At 38.6% G+C, this 14,222-nt stretch overlaps 1 protein-coding gene across 1 annotated transcript in view; it reads right to left on the reverse strand.

The window, feature by feature from the left end:
* Positions 1 to 14,222, reverse strand: part of RNF175 (ring finger protein 175) — a 45,988-nt gene that overhangs the window by 21,060 nt on the left and 10,706 nt on the right. Inside the window, exon 3 of the mRNA XM_045798629.2 lies at positions 13,768 to 13,909. Coding sequence (XP_045654585.2) covers positions 13,768 to 13,909 — 142 coding nt within the window. The remainder of the gene's footprint in view (positions 1 to 13,767; positions 13,910 to 14,222) is intronic.

Genomic DNA, 14,222 nt, shown 5'->3' on the forward strand with positions numbered 1-14,222 from the left:
AGCCTTTGCTCGCTTTGTGTCTCTGTGTCACATTTTGGGAATTCTGGCAACATTTCAAGCTTTTTCATTATTATATTTGTTATGGTGATCTGTGATCAGTGATTCTGACTCACTGAAAGCTCAGGTGACGTTAGCATTGTTTTAGCAATATTTTCTAATTCAGGTATGTACATTGTTTTTAGACATAAGGCTATTACACACTTAATAGACTACTGTATAGTATGAACACAGCTATGATATGCGCTGGAAAACCAAAAAATTCACTGGACTCGCTTTCTTGCGAGACTTGCTTTATTGTGGGAGTCTGGAACTGTACCCGCTGTATCTCGGGGGTACGCTTATAACTGCTCTAATTTTCCATCCTACCTTGCGAGTGTGGTTATAGTGAATACATGAGTTAGCACCTTTATTTATGAAGTCAAGATGAATATATACCTAAATAGGACAGACAGGCTTTACTTGAGGAAGTAGAATACTGTTCCCGGGGGCCAGAAACCACATACTGAGTAAGACGCGACATAGGGCTTCGTTAGCGCTCAGCACTGGCAACCGTGACCCTCCGCTATTGATAGTCACGGTGTGTGGTGCCTTAAAAGATCACAGCAGTATTTGGGTCATTTATTTCCTATAGCTGATTTTGGAGATAGTTATTTATGATAAATGATGTTTTCTGGCTTTTTAAGTTCATTACTTCTGATATTAAAAAAGGAAATGGACATGAACTCCATCTTTCAAAATCTGATCATCTGTCTTTTGCATTTTTCATCTTTCTGTCTTAACAGTTTGATTCATCTTGAGCTCTGGGTGTTGTATGTAGGTGATGAATCACTGAATTCTACACCTGAAACCAACATTGCACCATCTGTTAACTAACTAGGATTCAAATAAAAATTTGGAAAAAAAAAACCCAATTAGATTCATCTTTACATTTCCCCCATAAAAAGGCTGAATTTTTAAAAAATATTAAGAGTCAATTCATTTTAATTCAGCAAAAGTACCCTGTCTCTGTATTTTTTTTTTAAGATTTTATTTATTTATTTGACAGAGACAGAGACAGCCAGCGAGAGAGGGAACACAAGCAGGGGGACTGGGAGAGGAAGAAGCAGGCTCCTAGCGGAGGAGCCTGATGTGGGGCTCGATCCCATAACGCCGGGATCACGCCCTGAGCCGAAGGCAGACGCTCAACCGCTGTGCCACCCAGGCGCCCCTCTGTCTCTGTATTTTATACTTTAGATCATAAGCCAAAATCCATTTCCTCAAATCCATGGAGTTATAATCTATAATATTTTGGAGCAATGATTGGAATATATGTTTATAATACTAGCTCTCCTTGTGAATCTATAAGTACAACCCATTTCTAGAAGATCCCAAATTTCTCTTACTTGATGCCTCGGTTTAATTAGCAGTCCATAACAATGTTCAAATGTATAGACACACTACTTTTTAAAAATAGGCCTGAGAGATCAGAAATAAAAGAAAAGCAAAAAATCATTATATTAGGTATGCAAATATGCAGTTTCTTAACTCTCTTGAAAGTGTATACCCAGTGCCATATTTTCTCAACATGAAAGGGGAAAGGTCAGAAACGTGCATTATGAATTCAATAATTGTAGAGGTCATTTTGAAACGAGGGCCGCATTTCGTATCAATTTAAAAGATTCTTTATCAATTTCCAGGGCAGTTAAAACTTCTCATTTTTAATAGCAACTGCCATATATGAAATGTAGGAATTTGGTGCCTCATAAATAAATACACGAAATATGTGAAATCGAGGTGCATGCATGCAAAGGAGGAGGCCTGGCAGCTGGGACACATTAATAATGCCAGAGGGGTCACCATCTGGGCACGTGCATATAAAACACAGCTGCATTCCTGGCGAAGGGCAGCTGGTGCATCTGGAGCACATCACCCAATATTCTCCCCACCCACACATTGTGGCAGAAGGAATTTCCTGACAAATCAGAGGCTGCCCAAAGGTACCATGCTTTTTCTTACAGCTCGGCACATAATGAATCTGAAAAGAATAGCAACTCAAGTCAAAACAAAGGTAGCTTTTTATTTGCCTCATTAGACAGAATGATGAATAGATCACACAACATAAAGAGAGAGAGACAGAGAGAGGGAGGGAGGGAATGGGAGGGAGGGGGGAGAGAAAGAGGGAGAGAGAGAGAGGAGGGAGGGAGGGAGAAAGGAGGGAGGGAGGAAGTTATGCGATGCTCATTTCCTTTGCACGGCAAATCCCTAAGTATTTGCAGCCATGTGTCCATGTGTCCGTGTGTGTTTGTATAGGTGGAGGTGGTGCAAGAGCAAGGAGATGCCAGAGGTAAGCAGAAAATTATCATGTCACTAAATGACTCCAGTAAATACTGCCGCTAGTATTAGTACGAAGGCAATGAAGGAGTGTGGACATAAATCAAACGAGTAGAAGGATGGAATCTTGGCCTACGAAGGGCCATTAGAAATTCACTTGGTCCTTATTTCTATCTTCAAATCAATTCAGACTGTTGATTTTGCTCTTTAAATTCTTACGGGAGGTTCTGCAACGTTATGTATGCACGAAACTCTGTATTTGTGTGTTGCCTCATTTAAAAAGATGCAAGCAGGCATGAGGCTTTATTGGTACAGTAAGATGTTCTAGTGTTTCACAGCTATTAATCGGCAGGAAGTTGATTTAAATAGAGCAGTATTTCAGTCTGTGGCGAATTATTTGCCGTGTGTTGAGGCAAGTTAACAGTGTGTCTGAAGCCCAAATTCTGTGTATGTAGTCATCGGGCCTTCTATTGATTTGAAGGGGAGCACAGGGATTCTTTTTTTGGCACGTTCCCTCCTATTTCCTGCAGATACGAAAAGTAGGAGATGGAAGAGAAGGTAGAGAGGGTGGTGTTGAATGAAATTTAATTTTTAATTAAACGCTGTTAAAAAAATGCTGTTAAAAGCATTTGGAAATAATTTAACTTTGAAGTTAGCCATGTCCACACCATATCAACACTATGAGCTGAAAACAAAAAATTCAAATGTCCAGATGCTCTGTCTCTATTGTACTAAAAATGTGACTATTTGGAAACATCCAGGTGTTTAGTAGTATTCCAAACAAAATAAGAATCTTCCACTTCTTATCCACTTTCTCTCTTCACTTTTTGACATCACATAGGCGCAGTTGATGTTATATGTTTAAACCCTGTTTTCTAAATCACATGTCTCCTTTGCTTTAGGTATTTATCATATGCTGCCCCTACAGACCATGGAACAGACTCTAAGACAAACTTAACAGTCACTTCAGAAGACAGACCTATTTGTTCAAAGCTGTAATCTGAAAGTGTTTTCAGCGTTTTGGATTAGTCCCCTCACCTCTGAAATACATGATCCAAATTATTCATGAAATAAGGTGAAACTAATACTATTCTATATATAGTAAATGATACCTTCAAGGTGTAAATAACTAAGACACATGGACACAGACACATGGACAAACTGGCTCCCACCACCTGCCATCAACTTCATTCAAAATGGTAAAGCCACTTTAGAAGTCAGTGCAGCAGTTCCCACAAAGCTAAGCATAGTCTTCCTACATGATCCAGTAATCACACTACTAGGTATTTACCCAGTTGAACTGAAAATCTACATTGACACAAAAACCTGCATGCAAATAGTTAATAGCGCCTTTATTCATAATTAACCCGAAACTGGAAGCCACCAAGATGTCCTTTATTAGGAGTAGATTAGCAAACTGTAGTATGTCCATACAGTGGAATATTAGTCTGCAGTAAAAGGGTATAAGCTATCGAGCCATGAAAAGACATGAAAGAAACTTGGTTAGACAAGCTAATATGAAAAGGCTGCATGCTGTAGGATTGCAATTATATAACATGCTGAAAAATGCAAAGCCATAGATCATTGGCGTGATCGTAATAAGATCATTGGCTATCAGTGGCTCAAGGAGGGAAAAGGGAAGGACAAACATGTGAAATGGGGATGCTAGGGCTGTAAAATTGACCTGCATGATTCTGTAATTGTGGCTACAAAATTGTATGTGTTTGTCAAATCCCATTGAACAGTACAGCACACACAGCAGAGGTGAAGGCATGCAAGTTTTAAAAAATTCATTGAAGAGATTAGAGAATCCTCGGTAAATGCAGATGGTGACATGAGGCTCTTAACTGCATCCCAAATGTATGAAACAGCCTCACCGAAGGAAATTAGTGGGGAAAGGTGCTGCTGTAAGTAACTCCGGAAATCAGAGGAGTCTGTAAGATTAAGGCAGTAGGAGCTGCACCCGTACGGGGTAACTTGTTGAGAAAAGTGTCCCATGGGAATACAGGTTAACAATTCCCATACTGCTATGTATCCTGTATTTCGAACTCCGGTTGTTCATTGCTAGTATATAAGAAAGCAACAGACTTTTGTATATGGGATATAACCACAACTTTGTTGTAATCAGTTATTAGTGCAGGGTTGTTTTTTGTTGTTGTTGATTCTTTGGAGTTTTCCACACAGTCATGTCATCTGCAAACAAAGATGCTTTTATTTTTTCCTTCCCAATCTGTATACATTTTATCTGCCCCCCCCTTTTCTGTCTTATTGCGGTAGCTAAGACTTAGAGTGCAATTCAAATAGGAGTGATGAGAGGAGACTTTCTTGTATTTTTCCTTATCTTAAGGGGAAAGCATCCAGTTTCTCACCATTAAGTGTAATACTAGCTGTTAGTTTTTTGTAGATACTCTTTATCAATTTGAGGAAGTTCTTCTCTATTTCTAGTTTGCTAATAGTTTTCATATGAATGGGTGTTGGACCCTGTCAAATGCTTTTTCCTATATCTATTATTATGATCATACAATTTTTCTTCTTAATGTTGACTGATTACATAAATTGATTTTTAATTGTTGAACCAACCTTACGTATCTGGAGTAAATCCCACTTGGTCATAATGCATACTTCTTCTTATACATTGTTTAATTTCATTTGCTAATATTTTGTGGAGGATTTTTACATTTAAGTTCATGAGAGATATTGGTATAATTTCTTCTTCTTGTAATGTCTTCATTGGTATTAGGGTAATGCTGGCCTCAAAAAATGAGTTCTGACGTGTTCCCTCTACTTCTACTTTCAGGAAGATTGTAAAGAATTGCTATCAGTTCTTCCTTAAACGATTGGTAGAATTCACCACTGAAATCATCTGGGCTTGGTGTTTCTTTTTTAGAAAGTTATTACTGACTCAATTTTTTTTGTTTTTGTTTGTTTTAGAGAGAAAGAGCGAGAAGAGTGCAAGCAGGGTTTGATGGGGGAGAGGGAGAGAGAGAATCTTAAGCAGGCTCCATGCCCAGTGCAGAGACTGATGTGGGGCTCGATTTCACAGCCCTGAGATCATGGCCTGAACTGAAATCAAGAGTCAAACCCTTAACAGACTGAGCCACCCAGGTGCCCTGACTAACTTTTTAGAAACAGATGTAGGCCAGAGGCAGGATGTATGGGGTGGATTAAATGGGTGATGGTGGTCAAAGGGTATACATCTTCAAACTTCAAGTTATAAGATAAATAAGTCTTGGGAATGTAATGTACATCATGGTGACTATAATTAACAATAATGTATATCTGAAAGTTGCTAAGAGAGAAAATCTTGAAAGTTCTCATCACACACAAAAAATTATAACTATGTGTGGTGATAGATGTTAAATAAACTTATTGTGGTAATAATTTCACATCATATGCATATATCAAATCATTAAGTTGTACACCTAAAATTAATGTAGTGTTATATATCAATTATATCTGAATAAAAAATAGATATAGGCCTATTCAGATTATTCATTTCTCCTTGTGTAAGTTTTGGTATTGTTTGTGTTTTTCAAAGAATTAGTCTATTTCATTTAAGTTATCCAGATTTGTGGGCATCTGTTCATAATATTCCATTATTTTCTTTTTATGTCCATAGGATCAATAATGGTGACTCCTCTTTCTCTTCTGATATTAGTAATTTGTGTTCTCTTATTTTTCTTGGTTTGCTGGCTAGAGCTTTACCAAATTTACTGACCTTTAAAAAAAGAACCAGTTTTTGGTTTCATTGAGTTTCTCTATTGATTTCCTATTTTTAATTTAATTGATTTCTGCCCTAATTTTTATTATTTCTTTTCCTCTGATGGCTATAAGTTTAAATTACTCCTTTCTTTAGTGTCCTAGATGTTTAATTTACTGATTTTAGATCTTTCTTCTTTTCTAATATATGCATTTAATGCTATAAATTTCCCTCTAAGCACTGCTCTTACTTCATCCCACAAGTTTTGATATGTAGTATTTTCATTTGATATGTAGTATTTTCATTTTCAAAATTATTTTTTATTGTCTCTTGAGTCCTTCTCTTTGTCTCATGTGTTGTTTAATCTCTAAATACTTCAGGATTTTTCCAGCTATCTTTCTGTTATTGATTTCTAATTTAACTTTTGTGGTCTGAGAGCATACTTTGTATGATTTAAATTCTTTAAAAATTTTTTTGGTGTGTTTTATGCCCTGAATGTGGTCTATCTTGGTGAATGTTTTATGTGAGCTTGAGAAGAATGTGTACTTTTCTGTAGTTAGATGAAGTATTCTATAAATATCAATTAGTGCAGATGATGAATGGTGCTTTTCAGGTCAGCTCTATCCTTACTAATTTTCTGCCTCCTTGATCTACCAACTACTGAAGGGAGGGTGCTGAAATCTCCAACTAAACAGGGGATTTGTCAATTTGTCCTTACAGTTCAATCAGTTTTTGCCTTGCATATTTTGACATTCTCTTGTTAGGTATATGCACAATAAGAATTGTTATGCCCTTTTAAATAACTGACTCTTTTATCATATGTAGTGCCCCCTTTTCTCCCTGATAGTTATATCTGTAGTCTTTTAAGAGTTTCTTGTCAACAACATATAATTGGGTCTGGTTTTTTTGTTTTCTTTCGTTTTGTTTTTTATTCACAGTGACAATCTGTCTTTTAATTGGTATATTTAGACCATTCACATTTGAAGTGACTGTGGATATAGCTGGATTAATATCTACCATATTTGTAACTATGTTCTGTTTGTTGCATAGTTTTTTGTTTCTTTCTTTTCCTCTCTGCCCCCCTCTTTTTTTAGCCTCTCTGCCTTTTTAAAAAAATTATAATAATATTTTTTTATTATATTATGTTAGTCACCATACAGTACATCCCTGGTTTTTGATGTAAAGTTCGATGATTCATTAGTTGCGTATAACACCCAGTGCACCTTCAATACGTGCCCTCCTTACTACCCATCACCGGTCTATCCCATTCCCCCACCCCCCTCCCCTCTGAAGCCCTCAGTTTGTTTCTCAGAGTCCATAGTCTCTCATGCTTCATTCCCCCTTCTGATTACCCCCCTTTCTTTATCCTTTCTTCTCCTACCTCTGCCTTTAAGTGAGAATTTTATGATTCCATTTTCTCTCCTCTCTTAGTGTGTGTATTTTTAAAGAGAGAGCGAGAGAGTGCATGCAAGTGGGGGGGTGGGGAGCAGAGGAAGAGGGACAGAGAGAGAATCTTAAGCGGGCTCCATGCTGGCATGGAGCCCGACACAGGGATCAATCTCGTGACCCTGAGATCATGACCTGGGCCAAGAGCTGGATGCTTAACTGACTGGGCCACCCAGGTGCTCCAATTGTATATTTTTAAAAAAGTGTTTCAGTGGTTGCCCTAGAGTTTACAATATACATTTACAACTAATCCAAGTCCATTCTCAAATTATACTATTCTGCTTCACTGGTAGCACAAATACCAGCACAAATACCTTATAACACAGAATTCCCAATTCCTCCCTCATGTTTCTTATAATACTGCTGTCATTCATGTCATTTATCCATATACTACAATCACCCAATATGGCAGACCCTTGAACAACATTGATTTGAACTGCATGGGTCCACTTATACGTGGATTTTTTTTACAGTACTGTACCATAAATGTATTTTTTCCTCCTTATAACTTTCTTGATGACATTTTCTTTTCTTTAGCGTACTTAATTGTAAGAATACAATAAATAACATATAACATACCAAATACGTGTCAACCCACTATGTTACTCGTAAGGCTTCTGGTCAACAGTAGGCTATTAGTAGTTAAGTTCTTGGGAAGTCAAAAGTTATATGCAGATTTTCAACTATGTGGTGGGAGTCAGCATCCTGAACCCTCCTGTTGTTCAAGGGTCAACTGTACATTGTTACTATTACTACTTTGAACAAATAGCTATCTATTTGGTCACTTAAGCATAAGAAATAAAGATTTTATTTTATCTTCGTTTATTCCTTTTCTGACACTCTTCATTTCTTTATGTAGACTTGAGTTTCTGACCTATATAATTTTCCATCTTCCTGAAGAACTTCTTTTAGCATTTCTTGCAGTCAAGTCTACTATTAATGAATTCCCTCATTTTTTTGTTTATCTGAGAGAAAAAGTATTTCACTTTCACTTTTGAAGGATAATTTCTCTGGATATAGAATTCTAGGTTGGTGGGTTTTTTCTTTCAATACTTGAAATAGTTCACTCTATTCTCTACTTGGATATATGGTTGGTGAAGAAAAGTCTGATGTAATACTTGTCCTTATTCCTCAATAGGTAAGCTATTTTTTTCCTCTGGCTGTTTTAAAATGTTCTCTTCGTTTTTCTGCAGTATGAATTTGATATGTCCAGGTATAGATTTCTTGGTATTTGTTCTGCCTCTTCTCTGAGGTCTGTGGTTTGGTGTCTGTCATTAATTAAACAAAAATTCTTGGCCATTATTACCTCAAATATTTCTTCAGCTCCATTATTTCTTTCTTCTCCCTTTGGCATCCCAATTGGGGTATATTATGTTTTTTGGAACTGTTTTGAAGTTCCTGAATATTCTTGTTTTTTAAAATTCTTTTTTTTCCCCCTTTGGATCTCAGTTTGGGGAATTTCTACTAATATTACCCTCAAGCTCCCTAATTCTTTCATCAACCATGTCTACTTTATTGCTAAGCTCACTGAAGGCATTCTTCATTTCTGTTACAGTTTTCTTTTTTTAATTTTAGTATTTCTTTTATTTTTTCATAGAGTTTCTACCTCTTTGCTTACATCACTCATCTGTTCTTGCATGTTATCTACTTTTTCCATTAGAGCTCTTAGCATATTACGCATAGTTATTTTAAATTGCTGGTGCGATGATTCCCAAATCTACAATGTCTCAGTCTGGCTCTGATGCTTGCTTTGTCTCTTCAGATTGTGTTTTACTTTCCTTTTAGGATGACTTTTAAATTTTGGTTGAAAGGCGGACATAATGTGTGGAGTAATAAGAACTGACATAAATAAATCTTTTGTGTTAATTTGGCTAGGAGTTGGGCTGTGATTAATGTTTGCTGTAGGTATCAGAGGATTCAATTTCCATTAGTATACTTGTTTGTGTCTCCCTCTTTGTCTTTGGGTTTCCATAAAAACTCCTTCCTGTATAGCATCTGAGTCTTGCAGCTTTTTCAGCTATAATCCACTATTACACTGGACACCTATTGATGTGGTGGTTAGGCATGGGGACAGTGCCTATTATTCTGTGATTAAGTCTTGGTTTTTTCTTGGGCCTCTCTCTCTGCACCATGACCTTCACAAATGTTTTTAAACTTCTTGTTTTCCCTTAAAGTGAGACAGGAAGGCTAGAGGGGGCTGGAGTGGGATAATTTCTCTTCCCCTATAGTGGAGAAGGCTCTGATTTACATTGCTGTGTAGGTCTTTGTGATGGAGAACAATCTGGGTCTAGTTCAGAATAATTACTTTCCCCTCCCCCTGCCAGATGCATAGGGTTTTTCTTGGCTTAATACCATGGGAATCTGGTGGGGTTCCTAGAGTTAAGACCTCAAAGAAATATGGGGGAGCCCCTACCACAGTGGCCCTCAAGAGTTTCTCACTTATATACTAGTCTAAACTCCACTTCCAGCAATTCTGCAAAGTTACCCCTAAGTGTTTCTACCATTATGTGGCTCTTCACAACTTCTGCTCCCAGTCACCAGATCTCAGTTGTGATTCCCTGCATTCTCCTGTCTTTCCAGACTTATGGTGGTGGTTTTCCCACTGACCTCAATTCTCTGATAGATCCAAGAAAACTTACTGATATTCAGTTTGTCCAGTTTTTTCTTGTTATAAGATAGAGTGATGACTTTCAAGCCTTTTACATGTCAGAGCTATAATCAAAAGTCCTTCCTATTTTAAAAAAATTCCATCATTTGAAAGATCAGGAAACTGAGGCTCACTGTGGTTATATGAGTGGCTGAAGTCTTCTAACTCCTAAGCTGGTGTTCTTCCGTTCACCATCTTGACTCTGGTTGCTATTAACATATCTCACAAAATCAGCCTGGGGACCACTCTGCAGGTAAAGCATATGGTAGAGCAGAGGGTACGGCAAGGCAGGAGAAACAGGTGCACTGGTTTGAGGAAAACAATAGGTTGAAATCTAACAGGGGGTGCACCTTGATAGCTGAGTATTCACTTTAGCTCTAAAAAGCGTTCTAAAAAGGATTCTTTTATTACTAAACTGATTTTACAATGTATGACTAAATTTGTAAAACTATTATATACATCAGTAGCTCTTGAATGCATTCAGAGTCAACTAACGGTACTGAATACTCACTATATATCAGTCACCATGCTAGAAGTTCTCACAGGAAAATGTTTATAAATCACAATAACTTTGGAGACGGGTTCCTTTCTTCAGTATTTCCATTTTGCAGATTAGGGAACCATGGCTCAGAGATATTTAAGTAGTTTATCCTTGATATGAAAAAAAAAATAACCAGGGAGGTTGGATTCTAGTCTCTACTCTGCAACTAATTAGTTATATAACCTTGACCAAGTTATTTAATCTCTCTGAACTACATTTCACAAAGGGAAAAAAAATAATTATTTCCCAGGGTAACTTACTGTATAAAAAGCACACTATCACAACTGTAATAGTAACAGTAATTTGTATATGAATTTTTACATATAGTAATTTGTATATAAATATATTATAGTAATTATAATTAACAGGTTATAAATATTAATATATTACTAATATACTGATAGAGATGACAAAATTGAATAATAGAAATAAATTCTCTTAGTATGGCCCCTTGTAAAAAGAGAGCCAGGAACTCATGAATCTTATAAATGTGTTCAAAGCTCTCTGTAGCTCTGCTAGGTGTCACATAATCTTAGATGCCAAGAGAAACAATTTAAAAGTTAAGCTCTGCCTGGATGATAAGGCTGTTCAGGTCAGCATTGGTGGAAACACGACCATATCAAATTCCATCCCAACAATGTTAAGTTGAGTAGTATGTCAGGTGCAGGTTTTTTTGATACGGTTCACGCAGAGTACAATAAGAATGCTGGAAACCAGTGCTGGAATTAGCTACTGTTGCTCTGGAAACCATTTCCAGATTCAGTGGTTGCAGGTACCACGAAGAGTTCCTGAAATGGCTGCGTTCTGATGACTGGATCTGGCAGTGAACCCTTAAGAAGAGTTGCAAAATATGGGGCAAATTGGAGGCAGCAGCATGGGAAAGATCGGGCTCTTGTGCTGGTTCTCACCTTGAGCCAGATATTATTAACAGAGACATGCAGGGGCAAGGGGCTACTCCACCCATTCCTTTGGGACATGCGATAACAGATAGAGATGGACTGATGGGCAAAGAAGTAGAAAGTATTCTAGAAACCAACCATGTCTATGAGCTAATCTAGGAAGAGTCCCCGACAGGGCCACCATGAGACCCAACTCTGTCCTTGACCACTGTGGGGTATCTTCATCTAGGCTCAAAGTGCCAGGTAGGATCACTCTAAGACAGGCTCCTATCGCAGACAACTGGTCACCTCCAAGGGGATCCTTAGGACCACAGAGCCCCTCTCAGTAACCATAAAATAGAGGAGCTGTGTGATAGAAGAACACAGAAACAGCAACCTCAGAAAGCAGAAGTGGGGTGACTAAGGGAGTCCAGTTATTGGTGAGGGATGGGGTGCAAGCAAAAGTAACAAGCCCAGAGAGTCATTTCAGGCAGCACAGCTTGTGGTGGTGGCAACAGGAAACAATTTGGGAAGACCGCTCCAGCTCGCCAACAGTTGTTAAGCTCAGAGATGTCTACCGGGTGCCGGTGTAGCCTGAGTCACCAAGGGTTCGAACCTCCAAAGGCAACAGATCTATCTGTGGCTAGACAGAGCCAGTGTGTGAGCTCCACATCGACTGGTGCCATGATATACATCTTCAGAGAGGTGACAAAGGGGCAATTTCTCCAAATACAAGACAAGGACAGATTGTTTTTGGCATAAGCCATCTCAAAAATCATCAAATAAAAATGGTGGAGGAATACTGGGACATAGTGCAGGTCAGGTGGCTCATGGGGCATTTCCTTTCAAGGGCAGGGGGCTTTCTGTGTAAAATCTACACCTGTGTTGCCATGGAAACCGAGCATGTTTTAAAGTATCTAATCCAGAGATCATTACCAGTTATAAAGGAATGATGGAACAGGGCTACAAATGGTTTTCTTAGGACTTCAGTTTTCTTCTTACTTAAGGACTCGAGAAATTCTGTATATTAGGTTATTTCTATTTTGCAGATAAGAAAACCATGGTTAAGATACAGTTAAGGAGCTTTTCTTGATATGAGTGAATAACTAATGAAGTTTTATTCCAGTCTTTTTCTTTTAAAAATAATTTGTTCACGTGCAATATAGAGGATGTTTATTTTGATTGACAAGACCGTAGTGCAAGGCAGAAAATAAATGTGTTTGCTTAAAAAACAAAAAGACAAGATTTCCCTTTCTAAATAAAATGTGCAAATTGTCTAAACTTAAACATTATACAGAATTCAAAAGAATTCCTTTAGATCCTGTGCTACACAGGGAATAATTTTTATGATGGGTAAAAATAAAATACAATAAAATACTGGTCTTAATACTTGGTCACAGACAAGTCTTGTTATACAATGACTAGTCCAAGATCCAGAACCATGCGTAGTGTTAATTGAGGACCTTCTTTCTTTGCAACATACTCAAGTCTAAATGATTGGTTCTCAAATGTGGTCTTGGGCCAGGAGTATCAGCACTCTTGGGAACTTGTTAGACATGCAAATTCTTGGGCTCCTATTGAATTAGAGACTTTGGGGGTGGGACCTGGGAATCTGATTAACAATCTGATTCCCTCTCCAGGTGATTCTGATGCACCTTAAGATTTGAGAACCACTGCTGGAACCATTACAATGGCAAGATCTCAGGTCCAAGATGGCCCCGGCTATGATCCTGAGTGGGATGGGTCTGTGCAAATGGCATCATACTCTGTGTTGCTGAGGTCACTACAACAGTTTGCATTAACACATTTCCATAGATATGCAAACTATCGATGCCAATTGAGTTTATTGTTAAACAAAGTTAGCCTCACTCTTTTGTTTCTGCTATTCCTAATCCTCCTTTTCCTAGGCCATTGGCAGAAGTTGTTCATGCTGAAGGAAAACTGACTGGTTTACTTAAACCAGGGTTTCTTAGTCTTGTCACTACTGACGTTTTACTGTGAGGAGCTGTCCTGTGCATGTTCAGCGGCATCTGTGGCCTCTACCCACTAGATGCCAGAAGCAATTCCCCTCCCCCACCCCTCCCACTAAGGCATGACAATCAAAAATGCTTCCAGATGTTGCCAAATATCTCCTGGGGGCAAGACTGCACCCCGTTGAGAACCACTGACTTATACCAAAGCATTTCCTTCAAAGCGGTAAGAAAGGATAGGAGCAGGCTTGCAGAGGCCCCTGGGGGCAACTCACGTTGTAGGAACGGCCATGCCTCTGTCTCCACTGTACCAGCGCTATCTGCGCGATGACCAGGGTGCAGAGGAAGATCAAGATCATCTCCACGTGCATGGACTCATGGCCCCGGTGCGTCTTGTACATCGTCTCCTGCTGCAGGCTGGAACCAGCAAGTGAGGTCATCTGACACAGCCTTCAACCCTTGCGCAGCACATTTAGGGAAAAAAAATGTCTGGGCTCCTGGAAAGCAACTGGAGATTTCAAACGTGGGGGGTTTTAAGTTTGACTACAGTTTTCCTAAGTTTTTCTTGGTTTTTCCTTTTCTCCCAGGCTTGAGGAGGGGGCAGCAGAGAGGAGGAGCCTGAGTTCATCAGGGAAACCAGTTCCTCTCAGCCCTTAGCTAGTCTGTGTGGTTTTGGTCCTTTCAAGTGAAGTGATGGGGCCTTGTCCTTTCAAGTGAAGTGATGGGGCCA

Source organism: Ursus americanus, chromosome 13 (genome assembly GCF_024610735.1).
Source record: "Ursus americanus isolate L20-20 chromosome 13, mUrsAme1.1.p, whole genome shotgun sequence".
Lineage (NCBI taxonomy): Eukaryota > Metazoa > Chordata > Mammalia > Carnivora > Ursidae > Ursus > Ursus americanus.